This window comes from Manduca sexta, chromosome 22 (genome assembly GCF_014839805.1).
Source record: "Manduca sexta isolate Smith_Timp_Sample1 chromosome 22, JHU_Msex_v1.0, whole genome shotgun sequence".
In the NCBI taxonomy this organism is placed as follows: Eukaryota; Metazoa; Arthropoda; class Insecta; order Lepidoptera; family Sphingidae; genus Manduca; species Manduca sexta.
This window is the reverse complement of record NC_051136.1, coordinates 12,468,649-12,487,854: the sequence shown is the minus strand read 5'-3', so window position 1 is coordinate 12,487,854 and position 19,206 is coordinate 12,468,649. Positions and strand designations below refer to the sequence as shown.

The following is a 19,206-nucleotide window of genomic DNA, read 5'->3' as shown; positions in this document are numbered from 1 at the left end:
ACTTCTTCAATAGTAAGATACATAAATTCAGTAAGTACTCGGTCCAATGAATTCTCTCCTATCATGCAATAAGAGGTGGCCCTATCATATTGGCATGTCTACGAGAAACTTATGCATTTCCTTTCATAAAACCCTAAACGGAAATCGCAAATTATGTTCAAAGAAATTTCGAAAAACATCAGGTTTTGACACAGTCACACTTCAAGAAATCCCAACAGACAAACACTCCCCAAAAATTCTATATATGAGTTATGCAAGTATTATATAATTCTGGCTCCAGCGTTTCTCCGAAGACTGCGGGTAAAGGCGACGTCAGTGCTGTCGACGTGCGCGTGCGCAGTCTCGTTGCGTACTTAGCGAGCACAAGGCGCCGCGCGCGCACCTGAAGTGTACTGAAAAGTGTGTGTTGTGTCTCATTATAGAATACAGGTAAGATAAATGTTTTACTATTTAGATAATTATTTTTATACATAGTTATAAAAATATTATCGTCATTATAAGATTTATATTGATTAGTTGTAAGGGGTCGTTTTGGGATATATTTTTTTTATATTACGTGTACGTAGCCTTTGTTAAAATCAAATTTACTTCCAATTTATTTTTGACTAAATATACGGTACATTATCAAAAGCGAAATGTCGTCAATAGTGTAGTAGTTCGTTGCGGGAAGCTATGTTTTAGCTTAGATGAAGCCACGTACTACGCGCTAAAGTCATTAAATTAGGTGTAAATATAGTTAGTTCTTGCGTAGTCATTATTCTATAGAATAATAAAACTTAAAAGTACTATTTTATACATATATAATAATAGATAACCAACATAGTACATGGGTGTTGCAAATAAATTACAAGACAATAAATAAAAACAAACATTTATTTGGGACTATAGTTGGTAGCATGATTTTTTTATTTGATCATATTAAAATTGGCAAGTTGCATACAGACTACGAAGGCTGCAAAGTCTTCGAAACTTCGGGAGAAAATTATAATATATGAACCGCGATAAAATCCGTTAAATAGTTTTATTTTAAACCATACAGACTTTAATAAAAAGGCGTTCAGTTTACTTTACAATTTTAACTAAAAATTTATCCATCAATCGATGAATATTATATTATATTAACATTTCGAAAAGCAACATTTGTTTTAAGAAATAATATTATAAGAAACACGACCTGGGTGTATGTAGAGACGGTGTTTAAACTTTCGATAGTTTGTTTAGGTGTATGCTTTGTCTATGTTTACCATCAATCATCAGTGCCTACTTTTTATCCCTGAAAGTAGTAGTTTCACTTCTATATCGGAAACTTTTTGGGGAACCACGAGCGTATAAAGTTATACACTCACTATCAAATAAACTCACGATCGTATTTTTCAACTTATAAACAGAAAACAAGTAGTTCGTTGAATTGATTCTTGTCCCAATTCAGTAGATTGTAATTAGACTGCCCCGGTAGCGTAGTGGAATTGCAGGCGCGGTACGAAGTTCTTTAACGTCCCGGGTGCGAATCCCGGGTCGGGCAAAGTGATATTGATTTTGTAATCCGCCCGTAGTCTGGAATTTATGCTCAAAGACTTACCTCCTATCACATTATGGGACGGAAAACACTTGAGAGGTGGTTGCCTTAGTATGTCCTTTGTATGTGCAATGAAAATATAACTTTACCCCGACCCGGAATCGAACATTAGACAATACGGCAGTCGTAAACATTATACGCCACCGGGGTTTAAAAACCTTTACGAATCATACTTATTCGTTTTTAAAATCGAAGGATTAACATCTCATTACACACCCTACTTACTCATTTAATTATAAATTTTACAATTATATTTATAATTATTCTCATTTACATACAATTCGTTTGATTTACATAAAATTAACGATTGATAATGACCTGGAATAGGCTTTTAACGATATTATGTGAATAAATTTGCATATATTTCAATAAAGTCTTGTTTTGATGCATTGCACCGAAATCATGACCTATAAGGTCAATGATACGAATCGCGTTTCTTTCTTCGTTTAACTCCAGATTGTTTGTCATGACAATAGAAATAGCTTTATAAAGATGAATCACACCCCTTTTTAAAATGTTGTTTTTATACTTCGTAATGTGACTTCACTTCATCATGGTATGTGGATTTCCAGATAGTGTCTGGTGAAAATTTAGGTGTTATCCGAATAAAAAACAGCTAGGAGGATGATCTTTTACGCTTTTTGTTAACTGAGATACGATTGTTGGAAAGCGTTAAGTTCATTTTTGCGAGATACCGACACTAATCCGTGTGTTGACTCATTCATGTCAGAGACAAATACAATGTTTGATACAACTCTGCTGGGTATTTCGCTTTGAAGAGCAATTTTTTTGTTATAGTTTTATAACTATTTTAATTGTTCTAAGACTGTACACAGGAATATATATTTTTATTTATGATTTGGCTATAATATATTCGATTAAAGTTTAAAGCGCACATGATAAAGAAACGCGCAGAATTACATTTAACCCCGTAAAAAGATAACATGCAATATATAAAAATACATACACATTATGTACTAACTTTTGCTCGACACTTCGCCCGCGTGTAACATGTTTTCCGCGATACAAGTCCAGCTTTATATTTTACCCGAATGAAACGTCTATGGCTTTCCCGGGGTCTGAAATTATATCCATATCGTTCATTGATACCTGTTCCGTAGTTTTTGATTTATCGCATTCATACATACAGATACGGAGTGGATTTGTTTTATAATATGTACGGAAGTTATTTTCTTTTTTCAATAAACACCAACTATATTATAAAAATCTCTTCCTATCAAGAGTTTATAACAGTTCCGCCAATGCAGCGGCTTGCAGTATCGTAAAGCGAAAGTTACATTATTTTGCAATAATGTGTCACAGAATATCAAGTGTCGAGATTTAATGAGCGCGTGGTATTCAACGCCTATAATTCAAATATCATGGTTTTCTCTTACTTTTGTGTTGTGTGTAATTATACAATCTTGTATGGGAGGCCTGTAGATACGTCTAATTATGTATTACAGAAATACTATCACTACAGATGTTGAAATTCATAAAAATCTTGATTTTGAAGGAGACTTCACTCGCGTTAAATAGTTTTCCTGGTATATAAGTTTATTCCTCACTATAGACCCATATCGCCATCTGTAAAACGCTATCGTCATCTATTTTTTAAAAAAATCCCATGTGACCCATTTATCGGGATTATAGTAGCCTATATATTAACCCAGGATATGGTCTATCCATGTGGTAAATTTCATCCAAATCCCTTCAGCGGTTTTTGCGTTTACTTCTAACAAACATCAAAATATTTTCACAAACATTCACATAAAGAAATAAGTAAGACTCTTTATTGTCCCGTCAGAATCAATTAAAAAACTGTTAAATTTTTTTATTGCTTTCAATGACGAAACGAGCTTGCCGTTCGCCTGATGGTAAACGACACGACCGCCCTTAAACAGTAGAAACACTATCCAACACCTTGAATTACAAAGTATTGTTTGGTATTCCACTGCGCCCGTCATCCGGAGACATGAGATGTTAAATCTTTTTATGTCCATTAGTAACACTGACTACAATGTCCCTCAAACCGGAACACAACCGTGGCTATACGCTGCTACTTGACGGCAGAAATAGATATTGCGGTGGTACCTACCCAGGCGGACTCTTACATATGAGAGACATACCAGTGAAGTATATAACTTGTGTTATGTATGTAAATGGGTCCTTATTAACCGTCTTTATATATATTTTTATTGCCGATCAAACTCTATATTTGAGTTTGATCCCATAATACTTACTAGGGCGTGAGTTGGTGAGGTTTTGTGTTCTTTTATCAAAAAGGCTTCGCAAAATCGGTACAAGTCCTTCGATTATAATACACACCGCACTTTTTTGATAATAATTTTTTTTCTTACACCATAGTTAGAATAAACAAAAAGTTATTGCAGTAGGTCAGGCCTGCAGGAGTTTTAAAATATTAGTGCCAGTATGCCTACACCTGGCATTTCTTATCATGTGTACCATCATTAGATATACACATTACTGAGTAATCAGTTCACATTAAGATATACGAATATATATATATATATATATATATATATATATATATATATATATATATATATATATATATATATATATATATATATATATATATATACACTACTAGTTCACACTCTAATTACATACTGTTCTAACACCCTGAACTTGTAACACAATAGAATCAGGTATAACATTTGAAGAAATCAATATATGATTTACTCGAACTAAGGAACTAGTTTTCTGATGTAATTACTTCTTTAAGTGTTTATATAATAGGTTTTTGTAAGTATGCCTGCGAACACATAACATTTCTCTCTAAACACCATTACAGTGAAACGAATAAAGGTGATGTTCACATAAGAATACAGCATATACTACAGTGGCAAAGGGAGAATTTTCCGAAAAGAAACGCGCCACAATTATATAAGTACTAATAGTACGAATTACGGAAGAGAAGTCGGCAGGAAGAGAGTTATATGGACCCTACGCAAGTGATATACTAAACCACATACACACCATCATGCATTTACTCCTGAGGATATATGCAGAGGCGCAACCGGAGCACGCATTTTTCGCTAAGTGCGTTACATCCCATAATTTATTTATTTATTATTTATACATTTATATAATAACACCATAACAGTTAGAATACTAAGGCTATGTTATACAGACAAAGAGGATAACGATAATGTGTGATAGGGGACGAGCCTTTCGCCATATAGACCACTAATTCTACGCACCAGGATGATACCGGGCAGAAAAACACAAATAACACTTTGCCCGACCCGGGATTCGAATCCAAGACCTCACAGCGCTGCCATACCGCGCATGCTACCACTACGCCAACGAAGCAATCTACACTAAAATATTAATGATATTTAAATACAAACATTAACATCTTCTTAAAATGACACACCGTCGCACTTGGTAGAAACATACCAATAAAGAGGTCTTCCCACCAAATGCCAATGTATAAAAGTCAACGTCTCAACCTTTGTTACTCCAGGTGAATGTATTTGGCACTCATCGCCTAAAGCGACAGTGGATTTGTCGCTGTCAGCAGCGCTAACGACTCTATTGTGATCTAACAAAAGCTTTCAAAGGTTTAATGTTCTAAACAACTTTAAATGTAAGAATGATTTAAGAGTTCGTTGTTTTTTTTTATACGGGCATGGCAAAGTGACCCCACTGGACCTGATGGTAAGTGTAATGGGCTCCAATAGAATGACGACTGACGAGAGATGATTACCCCTCAGCAGTCAACACAATTATGCCGGCATGTTGGAATCGGATATACATACGCAGATCGCGAAACGCGACACACTTACGTGGGCCCCTATGACAGGTTTTATAACTTTGTGTACGGTGGTCGCTATCCCGGCAAATATTAAAATATATATCCTGCCACCAGCAAATTATCTTTAGTAATGTGTAGATTATTTTTATGGCAAAATTACTGGTATCGCTCCGGATAGCGACCATCTTACATAAAGTGTAAAACTCGCACAAAATAATCCACATAAGCGTGTTGCGTTCCGGGATCAGTATACTCGGTCTAATAGATTGTTTTTCTGGCAAAATTACTTGTGTCCGACCGAATAGCGATCACCGTACACAAGGTGTAAAACCTGCTATAATAGTCCATGTAAGTGTGTTGCGTTTCGTTATTAGTATAGTTGGTCTAAAAAGGCCGAAAGAATTGTGTCGACTGACAAAGGATATTCATCTTATGTCAGTCGTCATATTTGGAACCCACTTCGCTTATCAGGTGCAGTGGAATAACTTAGATATGCCCGTATAAAACGGTACTACTGGCTTTTCAAAAGGGAAAATTTAGGGGAGTTTTATAAACCTTAGTCAGTCTAATTGATTACAAAACAACAAATCTGACTGGTGAAGGGCTCTTTACGCCTAAATTTATCAGATAGAGTGGTAATAGAAATTCTATAATTTAATACTAAAACAATTTCACTTACTTACTAATAACTTATTAAAAATAATAAAAAGACTTGCCTCGTATTAAAGTATATACTGTCCTACTGCTATGATAATTGAAAACCGAAAATGTTATTACAATTTGCAAAAATCAAGGTGATTACATAATAATTAATTCAAATTGAATCACATTAATCATTATTGGTTTAATCACTTACAATTTTATCTAGATCGTATGAGCTTTATATGGATTCCTCTAAGATAAAAATTTGCAAATTCTAGATATCTATTGATTGTCCAATTATATTGAGCGAGAAAATTTCCAACAGTGATTTGAAATTTTAAAGGCCCTCTGACCATGTAATGTTTGAAGTATTTGCCCGGGGCGCTTTAGGCTTTGTGGTTTCAGCTTTAAAGTTTAATATGCTCCAAACAATGTTAAAAAGTTTGCAGTAAACAAATTACGTGAATGGATTTTAAGAAACTATTTATATAATATAAACTCATGGCTTTCTCCATCTAGATACATAGACAAAGGCGATAGATCGTAAGAATTAAGCCAAGTCCAGTATAAACGTATGTTGCGCCTAAACATTAAAGTGGGATTCATCTCAGTCTCAATTCTATTCTCAGGCAGATAGAACTTAAATTTCAAGCCAATATAATGTGTGGTTAACACTTAATCGTCGAATCGTTGAGACTCGTCAAACGCGTAACACTATTGCAATTTCTTGTTACTGGATGCATGAAACACTATAGTTTTTATTTCAGCAATAAAGTTGAAATTTGCTCAGCGCTTTTATAATATAATAATAATATCAGCCCTATATCATATACTGTCCCACTGCTGGGCACGGCCTGCTTTCTACTGAGAGGGATTAGGCCTTAGTCCACGCTGGCCTGGTGCGGATTGGTAACACATCCTTAAAATTTCTATAAAGAACTTCTCAGGTATGTACATTACGTCATGATGTTTTTCCATCATCGTTAAAGCGAGCGATAATTTACAAAACAGCGCTTTACTGAAAGCAATTTGTAAGTCATCCACGCTATGAAAATTAATTATTTATGTTTCCAATCCTTGATGATTGATGTGTTTTGGTAGACATAACGTAAAGTATTGCCGACGTATGACGGTATAAGTTAATTCGCGTTGAGTACCTGACAAAATATATTATGAAATTTAATATACATTAAAAGCAAAGCAAATATAGCTGCAAAAGTTATTAATGGTATGTAACCTCCTAATTACTTTCATAATGCTAAAGGAATCGTATCTTTAAAGATTGTAGAGGCTGTATGTAGGATTTTTTTGGACTTCCAGTAATGATACTGCTCATTTAAACTGGTACAAGTCAGTTGTTTCGCTGCTTCAAGCTTTTATAAGAGAATAGTCCTGGAAGAGTCGGGTCATCTATATATATAAAAATGAATTGCTGTTCGTTAGTCTCGCTAAAACTCGAGAACGGCTGAACGGATTTATCTTATCTTGGTCTTGAATTATTCGTGGAGGTCTAGGGAAGGTTTAAAAGGTGAGAAAAATTCGAATAATTGCCGGGAAAATCCTCAAAACAGCATTTTTCTATTTCCCATACAAACGTTTTCTAACTAATACGTAGAGTCAATTTGAGCTTTATTGCTATTGTATAAAGTTCACTGTTGTCTAAGCAATGTAGGTGTGTTCCTAACATCAAAGCAGTGTGCGTTGGAGCACAGAATATAATAATGTAATGTCGCGTTCTGAAACTCAACAAAAGTGATATCGCGGACCCGACTAAATTGAACAGTCACAAAATTTAATATATCATTAGTTATTTGGTTGGCTTCACGATATTATTTCTTTTGTTTTACTTTAAAATGCATGTTTTCGTTATGGACAATTTTTGAGCTACTTTTGCATATCTATACTTATAATAAATCTGTAGAGAGGTCAATTCTGTACGTGAAATATATTTCCAAAATAACTATCAGGGGGGTGATTAGGGATCGATACTGATGCCAAAAATGCAATTAGTAAAATTTTTGTCTGTCTGTCTGTATAACCGTTATAGAAACAAAAACTACTCGACGGATTTTAACTTAACTTGGTACAATTATTTTTCATACTCCTGAGCTGGTTATAGTATACTTTTCATCACGCTACAATTAATAGGAGCATAGCAGTGATGGAAAATGTTGGAAAAACGGGAGAAGTTACTCCATTTTTTAAGCTTCCGTCATTTCGTGTGCAACCTTAATGGTTAAAAGTTCCTTCGATTTCACCAGGATCCCATCATCAGACCCTGACCGGACAATCGGACCACCTGCATACCACCATAAATTAAAAAAACATCCCGACAAATTGAGCACCTTCTCCATTTTTGAAACCCGAAATCCACGCGGGCGAAGCTGCGGGCGGAAGCTAGTTTAAAGATAAAAAAAAGTGTTTACAGCACGATTGTAGTAATACCAAATATTTATATATTTTTTAAATCGTTAAAAACAATGATTTCTTATGTTTACGCGAATGTTATTTATTGAAATATAACTATTTTTCGTATTTTATCGCGATTTTTATATTATTATTTTCTCCCAACGTTTCGAAGACTACAGTCTTCATGGTCACGGCCTTAACTTTTAGCTTTTCACAGCTAAGCTTTATATCCTTTTACGTGGGTTCCTATGTTTTTTTTTTGTATGGCCGATATAATGACATGGAATCATCATTTTGTAACACTATATAAATATTATTCTGGGATAACTACATTACATGTAGGCGTCATTTTGTATACAGAAGTCCGTCCGGGTAGATATTATCGCCCAAACTATTTTCAAACACATTACAATGAGACGCCCTCTAGATTTCTATGTGTATAAAAATAATATTTGAATAGACACTTTTGGTCAGTCCTTATGATGTAAGAATTTCAGTGTACACCCCATTTGATTCGTCTTGTGTGGATAATATTTAGAAATACCGAAATTGGTACAGTTATGTCTCATATTGGAAGATTCGGGCTTTAATAATGTAATCTGCGTTTAGTGACGATTTTAATATTTGTGGGGTCCCAAGAGCCTTCTATTATGCCAATAGCGTTACAGTATCAAACCAAAATATGGCGATGATTATGAATTATAATATACTAGTTGACCCGACGGACGTTGTCCCGTCTTAACTATGAATTTGCAGCGCGCATTCTGTCAATCGCTGACAGTTATTTCAAACAATTGACAGTTACATAAAATTAACGTTTTCGTTAAGTTTTCTTAAATTTTATAATTTTCCGCGCATTTTTTTTTTTTCGTAAGAACCTTCTCCTGACAATAACAAACACAACCAAAAAAGTAGTGAAATCGGTCCAGCCGTTCACGCGTGATGGCGTGACCAAGGGAAATAGGGATTCATTTTTATATATATAGAAGATATCAAGTATTTTTTATTTTACATGCCCCAGTACTGTTACTTTTTCTTTAAGAGAATTTGTCGGAACGGCAATATCACACTTTCAGCCATATTATTATAGTTTGTTTTATTATAGTGTTAGATCATTTTGGTAAGAGTATTTTCTGAAAACTCTTTGTTTAAGTCATTTTTCTCGTCCGTAACATCTACAGTTCTAGAAGAATCATAAAAGTGTAGATAGCCGTAAGGGTACCAGACAGGAATTAGAGAAAGGATGCCAGTATTTTGGCTACTGGAAATCCAACTCACGGTATGAAAGTCATATATATATATATCATATATATATCATTCATGTTGTAGACAAAAATTACAGCGTGCCTTTACTTTAACTGGCCATATTAAATTGCTTTGGCTGTATTATAAATGATCTCGTCCACATAAAAAAAGAAATGTGCGTCACGCTCTTAATAAAATAATTAGAGCCGTAGATTTAGAACGTCAATAAAAATGACATAACAAAACGAAACCTGACATAACGCTCGTTAGAAGTAAGACCCAAATTTCTCGATTCATCTCTTAAAAGTGTTATATAAGCTGAAGTATTACTTAATGCGGAACACCTCACAGAGAAACGGTACGTGATTTTGTTGCTCTCACTGTCTGGCGTGCGGCTTTGTGTATATCCATCTCATCGGATTTCACTTTCTCCTCACTGACCACCGGATGATCAGTTACAATGGCCGCCTTCGAATTGTGTCAAGTGACTGAAGTGTAGTTACGTTTGCTTTGTTCATTGAAAAGCAGAAATACAAGTTATTTTCGCTTAGGCAAAGTTATAATGAAACCGTTAGCAGTCAGAATACGGGGTCATTTTGACATTACGTTTATAAATGAAACCATAAAGCTATCTTTATCACTGCTAACAGTGTATGCAAAATCATCATTAAAGAATATATTCACCAAAAACTCTGTTATTTTTCAAATTTTTTGGTCATTTTGTTGTTTAGTGCGAATATGGTGTGTGCGTCTGAATATGACTTAAAGTCTAATATTGCCGTTGCCACGAATACGCTTAGAGTAGAAGTAGTGGTATTAGGACGTATAAAGTTAAAATAACTTTTTATTGTTATTTATTTTGTTCGAGACTTACATTTTTTATTTTACATTTAAGATTGGGTATTATTGGCAGGAAAATAAATATGTGTCTTATTTAGTAACGCAATGTCAAAATGATCCTGTATAGTGTGGCCAAATAAGAAGATTTGGAGAATTTACCAACTTGCTTATTATAATAATTGGTATCGGTTTACCTACATTGCACCTGTTATAGGTATATTTTTTCAGTCCAAGTCTGCTTGAATATACTAGCTTAACTATTATTCAACTGCTAATAATGTGTACAGTTACTCCATATATAATCCTAACGTCCATTGGAAGAATTTTGTCTTTTTTCCTTATTCTGTGATTCATAAATGTACTTGTGATTAATTATCCGTGGCCTTTGTATATATAATGCGGGATACAGACCAAAAAATAAGCTAAGCTAGTGTAACAGACATAATTATTAATTTATTTATGCGGTCCTAAACTACGTCCTATAGTTAAGCTAAACACACTTAGTTCTTGATCTATAACTAGCGTTATAGTGCATATCGATAGTCAAACTATAATATGTCTTGCGTACTTGGCTGATCTCCGTTGAAATTGACCGCCGTGGTCGAAATTCGGTTAAGAAGGAATAACTACTACGAGGAAATATAAAGAATACATATTTCGAGGGAATCATTTTGAAAATCTCTATTACTGAAACTTGTATTGCTTGTTTGTTGTAATACATTTCCTATATTTTGGTTTCCACTGTCTGTTTATACCTGATATAATTATAAATGAGATTACACTTCGAGTTATTTGTATTACAAAAGTTTTGACGCGAATGAACCCTCATAACCGAATTTCGGTCACGACGGTCAATCTCAACGAATATAAGCCAGGTATGCAGGAGATACTATAGTGTACAAAAGTGTGCACAATACACAAATCCATACTTTGTTCCTTTACTCTTATAGTCCAGTGAAACGACAAACCGACATGGCCGATGAGAGATCAGGCGTAGGACAAAATGATTTACGTATATGCCTAAGCACGGGGGTAGCAAACAACCAACTTCCTAACTTTGAGCTATGACTGAGTAATTTTTACGATGGAAAAAGTCAAAATTATTTTTGTCTCAACCAGCGATTCGAACTTTGGACACCAGTGCGATAATCACTACACTGCTCCATCCTTAGATAAATAACCTCTATGAATAAGGGGGAAAGTACATAGCATATATGTACATTATAATAAGTATATTTTATTCATTTAAAGATAGTATTGATGCGGTTACCAAAAAAAAATATTACTATAGATACAAATTTAGTGTACATATAGAAATATTTTTGATGACCGCATGCACTTAAGAGCGTTTACGCATCCGCGCGCCGTATGTCTCAAAAACAGCACTTTTCGAAGGAGATAATATCCATCAAAACATTATTTTAAAAACATATGAATTAGTAATTATTATAGAAAATTTTGTTGTCTAAAAAGTTAGTAGAGAACATTTTTAGATTTATTGAGTATTTGTAAATTGTTTAATGATTACTGAACAGAGGTTTTCAAATTTGCGCTTCGAACGTCTATTTCGAAGCTCAAAATATCTTAAACCACTAAGGAACATAACAATATGTTATTTTTATCTAACTAAAAAGATCCTGAAGAAAAAAGTTAGTAGAGAAAAAAATATATTTTTATGTTTAATTCATGAGAAATAAAAATTCAAAGAATTCGAAAATTTCAGAAATGTTGGTCATTTAAATGATTTTTTTTTATCACTATATCTTACTTAATTGAATATAATATTGGATTACTATAATAGAAGAACATCTCCTTAAAAACATATAATTTAAAAATTCTACAAAATTAGTTCTGTAATTTTTCTATAAATATTTTAAATACCACTATAAAACGCAACGCGCAAATCGTTTCAAATTAGTCCGCCTTGAGGCTTTCTAGAGAGAGGACGTATCGCTCGTCGCTCCGGTGAGACTCCAGTTGGACTTTGCTGTGCGTAGAAAAAATAGTCACGTGTATACAGTGATTGCCACATCTTAGTACTTTAGTAAATAAAATATTTTTTTCTTTAATGATTGACAATAATTTTAGTAGTTACTATAAATTATTATGTTTCAGACACAATGGGAAGTAAAGCTATTTCTAGGCAAGAAAAGGAAACGTAACAACGCTGAAACTTCGGCTAAAGCAAAAGCTAAAAGATTGATGTACTAATGTTATAACATGCGTCTGTAGTATGGTTGTTGCTTTTTTTACTCATTAAACACTTGAGCATAGTTACTCGAAGGAAAAATTGAACCTTAAGCTAAAAACAATTAGCCCATTGAAATGTTACATGAGCTTTGTATTTTTTAGAGGACCCAATTTTATTTTTAGAACATGTGTCGGGGGTCAATAGAAGCTTAATCTCAAGTTTGTGAGGTCGCCCCCTATGTCCCCTGGCCGCCATCATGGAAAAGGGGTGAAAACACTTTTTCGCGATATCTCAGAAACTATGCGTCTTACATAAATTTTGTAAAGTCATAATTTGTAGCAAATTGTTTTGCCTACAAATATGTTTATATAACTTTTTGCCCTAAATTAAAAATTAAAGAAGTTATAAGCAAAAATGTGAGAAAATGTTTATAAAAGTTTTCTTTTTTGCTCTATAACTTTTTTTTTACATTTTACAAAAAAATTACCTCAAACTAACTTGTAAATGATCTTTTGAGGAAAATTGTTCCCTATATTTTTTTTATTTCATTCATTTAAAACGCTGTTACAGCGCTCCAAAGTTTACCGGGTTCGTCAATGCTCATGAGAATCCGGTCGAAACAAAATGTTTAACTTATTTTTGATTTTTTTTTATTGTAAATATATTATTACAATTTTTTTGTTAAATTCGTACAACTTTACTTATTTATTCCTAACTCTTTTTTTTGCCATAGAACTTACCAAATTTAACTTATCGAATGTTATGCAGGTAGAAAAGGTATGAGTTACCATTTGGGGATAAAGGAGAAAAAAAACATATTTGCAGGCAAAACAATTTGCTACAAATTATGGCTTTACAAAAATTTTGTAAGACGTATAGTTTCCGAGATATCGCGAAAAAAGTGTTTTCACCCCTTTTTCCAAGATGGCGGCCGGAGGACAAGGGTGGCGACCCCACAAACTTGAGGTTAAGCTTCTATTGACCCCCACACATGGCCCTAAAATAAAATTGTGTCCTCCAAGAAATGCAATATTCGGTCCTTAAATTGTAACATTTCAATGGACTAAACGCACATTTCAAAACTCGTTTTACGCCCGCGGGGTGCGCGGTTGTATGCGGTACCCGCTGTATTGGCGGCCAACTATTAGAATCGTGCGGGCCACGGTAGCACCAGCGCGCTCTGTGGTTAGTAGGTGGGCGACTGCAGTAGTCGGTAGGGGAGGGGTGGTTACAGAAATCTGACGCCATTTTCCTCCATCGTGATCGTTTCTGATATGATATATAGCAATACCTATTAAAAAAAAAAACTATCCAAAAAATATAACCAACTTCCGAAAAAGAAGTCTTTTATTTCTCACTTTTTAGTTATACACCTAAAAATGATATCTCATTACATACACCTTCTGACTCAAAATATAAATTCCAATATGTAATTTCTAATGACTTAATTTAAACTTTCAATACGCTAAATATTAAAAACTGCAGATCTATGGAGTAATTATGTGGTCCATTATAAACATCGTAGCACAGTAATTTTCCTGATTTATTGTCTGATTACGGAGTTCTGGTGCCTATCTTTCGGCTTCATGATGAGCTCCACTTTACTAAAGTGTACTTTCTAAATGCAAATGCATTTGCATTTAAAAAGTGAAAAAAACAATTTGTAAAATTGCCGTTAAAATTTGTTAAAAATGTTTATTTTTTTTTTATAATTACAAAATGATACATATAAACTATTTCATGATGAATTCTTATATATTTAATAATAGAATTCTTCATTTATCATAAATTCATAAATCATAAGTTACATTCCAATTAGATAATTAAAGCGAAAAGATCAAAATTGGTTGGTCTGACTATAAAGATAGCCGACGCGCTAACTCTACGCACACAGCTACGCAACGGCTCTGTGTGAGTGAATTTTGCGAAGAATTACCTATAGTTGACTTCACGCGCGGAACGTAAACGCTCTTAAGAAACTCTTGGAAATTTATGACAGCCTATTTATTTTACAATAATGTTAAAATCATACTAGTCCCAGATTACATACAATCTGCACACTGACATTTTATTTTATGGAAGTTTCTAGTCAAATCGTTGTGACTTAGAGAGGATTTGCTTTTGAAGAAATATGAACGCAACCTCCTTGTAATGTAATTTATAGTGATTTACTTTCTATTGAATCATTTTAAGATTTTAACACATTTACGTTTAGTTTTATGAATGTGTAAAACGTTTAAACTTCGATAGTTAGTTGCTTTAATCGACTGATGTTTATAACCTAATTGGGGCTGAAGAGAAAACCAGGTCGTAAGGTTTTACTTTTATAGCGTAATGAGTAAGATAACGGAAAACATCAGGTTTGATTTTCGTAAATTTTATTTGTTACGATTTCATAAGTATTTTCAGAAGAGGGCGTTAGGGTAGAAGTTCAGGGAATAAGAGTATAAGCCCCATTAAGCCTAATATGTGGGTTGCTACTAAGCTTTTTGCATTAAACAGTTTACCTCCGTTTGCAAATTATGTTTCTCGAGGGCTTACATTCTGTATTGTGACCGAGCCACACAAAGTGTTTTTGAAAAGTCAGAGATATGTGCACTTCGGTTATGAACCTGTGGACATCCGTCTCGACAGTCCGTTCCACACACAACTAGGCTATCGCCGCCGGTACCATATAAGTTACCGTAGTGCATAAATATCTCTTTTGGTATTTTGTTATTTACAGTACCCGTAGAGGATACAGTATTCCAATTTTGTCAAAAATACCGAGAACACTTCCGTAAAATGAACGGGCTGTTAGTTATTTACATAACTCTTTGCAATTTTAAACCTAAAGTGCACATGAATGAAATGTCTAGAACCTGCTTTGAAGTTTCAAATATTTTTGTCTTCTGAAAATGTTGCGATTGGAACCTTATTTTAGATAGATGTTTTATGTTTTAGTATGCTTACAGAGGAATATTTATAGGCAACCAATATTTCCTTTATACACACACACTCACGCCTTTTATAACGAAGGGGTATGCAGAGGTAGAACTGCTCCAAACACGTTCCGTCATGTTGTATTTCGTCCAATGATGTGATAGGAGGCGAAAGTGTTGCCATACCGAGCACAAATTTCATACTCCGGGTTAAAACAGTAGAAAAACTCAATAGAATTTTACCTGATCCGGGAATCCAACCTGAGACCACAGCACTATAATACAACTACGCCACCGAGACAGTCAATTTTCCTTTATATTTTTATCTTCGTTTGCGATGTTCGTATGTTTGTATTCTAAAAGGAAATATTATTAATCAACTGTCTTATACTTTCACATAAGTTTCGCAGAGTTCTTTTTGCTCGTCAGTTATTCTATTGTTATGTTCATTGATGTTCCCTTAAACTTTTTGCGACTCGATTGTATTGTTTCCTTAAATTATTAGTACGATAAAACATTACCGGAAGGTTTCTCATATCAAACACAAGTACATACTTAAAATCTTTCAAGAGAATTAGATATTTGATTCAGGACTAACGATACGAACTGTTGGTAGGTCTTTCGTATGTGAGAGTCCGCCTGTGTAGGTACCACGGCAATGTCTTTTTCTGCCGCCAAGCAGCAATGTGTAGCACTGGTGTGTTCCGATTTGAAGGACATTGAAGCCAGTGTAACTACTGAACATAATAAGACTTATCATCTCATGGCTTAGGATATTTTGTAAACAATATTTTGTAATGCAAGGTATTGTGATGGTGTTTCTACTGTTTATGGGTGGTCGTATCGTTTACGTCCCGTCATTCAATACAATAAAAAAATAAGACTAACAGTACCGTAGAATATTCTTAGAGAAAATTGAACCTTGTGTGTACTGAAGAAGGTTTATATATAATATATTAAATAATAATGTATCTAGGAAAATAAGTAAATATTTAAAACAATCTTGATATTCTACATACATTATATTTATGATGTTAATTTGTAATGCCCTATTTCTATATGAAAAAGTGTATTCAACCTGTCCCATATTGAAAGACAGAAAACAGTGGTTAAAAACAAGAAAGTATAAAAAATCCAAACAATACTTGTCAGCTGATAGTAATCATGATTCACGAAATCACGATAGAAGTCTATAGACGTGAATATGTACTGAAAGGAATCACCGTGAAGTCTGTTCGAATGAAAGTTGCGGCACGCTTCTTTGTTGAACTTGACCTTTGTTAGCTTTATGTTTACCGTTTGACTCTCTACGTTATTTATATTTACATATGATCACGACTTTATGTGGAAGGGTTAGGCAGAAGTACTAGCTGTATACTTCATCGAGCATACACCTCATGATGTATAGAAAGCGAATGTAGCTAGGGCGGAATTTGATTCCTGCCAGCTTCTCTTTAGTAGGATTTATATAGAATCTTGTTATCATTAGAACGATTTGCAGACCGCATATATGCATATTAGTATGTATAATGTATATGTTATTTCGGGTTACCTTTTGTAATATTTTACCTTTCGCCACTGGCGCCATCTATTAAAAAGTCAGTTTAAATATAATTATTTCCCATGGAAGCAAATTACCAAGATAATAAGTAATCTATGTGTCATTACTGGACAGGGTCTACTCGTATGTCAAATTTCATTTACTTCTAACAAACATCCAAAAACAAAAATCACAAACTTTCGCATTTATTTTATATATTAGACTTTCTTTCACACTCACCACTACAACTCCTGTAAGCTAGGATTAGCAGTATCACGCATTTTATGAACACCAGCATCAGCTCGGTGAATCTCAGGGAGCACTTATTTGTCTTAATCCTGTCCAGGGTTGTATACTACATGAACCTTGTAGAGACTAGACTTCCATGCTTTCCGGCGTGTTTGCCATTCCTATTATTGTGTCAAATCCAACAGCTCATGTGATAGAACCCTTTCATATTTAACCGTAGAGCTTGACAAGTTACAACTGGCTTGTCTAGTTGTAAACGTCCCATTTATTATATTAGTATACGATTATTAGTAAGGCTGTAAGACAAATAGGAACTCTATTCTATGAATCAGACCTATTAAGTCTTTCACAAATATTGCTGTCGATTTTCCACCGCGTGAAACTGTAATATCTTAAATATTTTATTATGATTGCAACGGTCGTGGTCTCGCATAAATGGGAGCGAAATCCAATGTTCGCTTTCCCTGTATCTTCATTTGCATTTTTATTACATTAGGATTAAACTAATATAATCTCATTTTTAAATAAATGAAGTAAGTTTTTTGCTGACTTATATTACAGGTTATAAGACCTTGTAATATAAACCAAAATCATATCAATCATAAAGAAAGAATAGATTTTTAATTGGTATAAATAATAAAAGACAATAAACCATAGCTCTCCTTTGTTTATTTTTAAGGATAATTGTTTTTTTTTATATCATAAATAACTTTATGTGATATATAATTCAATTTGTGTAAAAAATATATCATTAAATCTTGTAATAGTGCCAGCGAGTTTTGGCCTTTTTGTGGGTCTGTAAGATTGGAATTGTAATTTAAGTGGAATCATGTGTTGATTCTTATTAACTGTTTTTTTGTTACAGATAAAAGAACAACAGTTAAAATAAAAGCTTCAAACCAAAATGGCGGACGTTTTAGTGAATTCAACGCAAAGCGTAATCAAAGATACATACGATTACTACCTTTGGACGTTATCATTGTCAGGTAAGATTTTTTATAATAATAATATCAGCCCTGTAATATTTTGTCCCACTGCTGGGCATGGAACTCTAATAAGGATTGATTTTTACTACTACTAAGTTAGAAAAGTAAGCTGTTCATAACATGTTTCCTGACTTGGGAGTCACCAACAAAAGTAGCTGAACAACTTCAATTTTTCAAATCACGTTAAGTTTAATTAATAGATTTTTATTTCTTTGTGTAAGTGAAGTAAATCCCTTTTTGTGAAGAATTATTTAAGGTATCGTGTACAATGTACAGGCGATTTGAAATTTTTTATTTGTTTAGCTACTTATGTAAGTGACTATACATAAACTCAGCAGACTGTAGCAGTAACAATACCAACCAAAGAAACCAAATAATAAATTGTTATATATAAATATCCATTATAGTGGCATTTGAGTTTTGTTAGTGTAAGTAAAACAGACCAACGTAACTCAGGGAACTATTGAGGGAAATAACTTCTTGTCGGTCAAATTCATATCTAAACTGGTGGTAGATCTCTCATATGTGAGAGCACGCCTGAGTAGCTACCATCGCAATCTCTCTTTCTGCCGCCAAGTAGCAGTGTGCAGTTACTGTTGTGATTCTGTTTGAAGGACATTGTATCCAGTGTAACTACTGGGCATATTAAGGCTTAACATCTCATGTCTCAGGATGGCGAGTGCAGTGGAATACCAAACAATACTTTGTAATTCAAAGCAAAAAAAACTATTACCATCAGCTCCAATTTAGTCCGGTATATTGTTAAGACGAAAAATAGTGACGAATAAAATGTAACATTAACATCCCAATTTACCTACGTAAC

At 33.9% G+C, this 19,206-nt stretch overlaps 1 protein-coding gene across 1 annotated transcript in view; it reads left to right on the top strand.

Moving 5' to 3' along the window:
• Positions 1-312: 312 nt before the first annotated feature.
• The window catches only part of LOC115449531 (elongation of very long chain fatty acids protein 4), a 31,152-nt gene continuing 12,258 nt past the window's right edge, over positions 313-19,206 (top strand). Inside the window, exons 1-2 of the mRNA XM_030177377.2 lie at positions 313-429; positions 18,263-18,383. Of these exons, the coding sequence (XP_030033237.1) occupies positions 18,302-18,383 (82 nt within the window). The 5' untranslated portion in view covers positions 313-429; positions 18,263-18,301. The remainder of the gene's footprint in view (positions 430-18,262; positions 18,384-19,206) is intronic.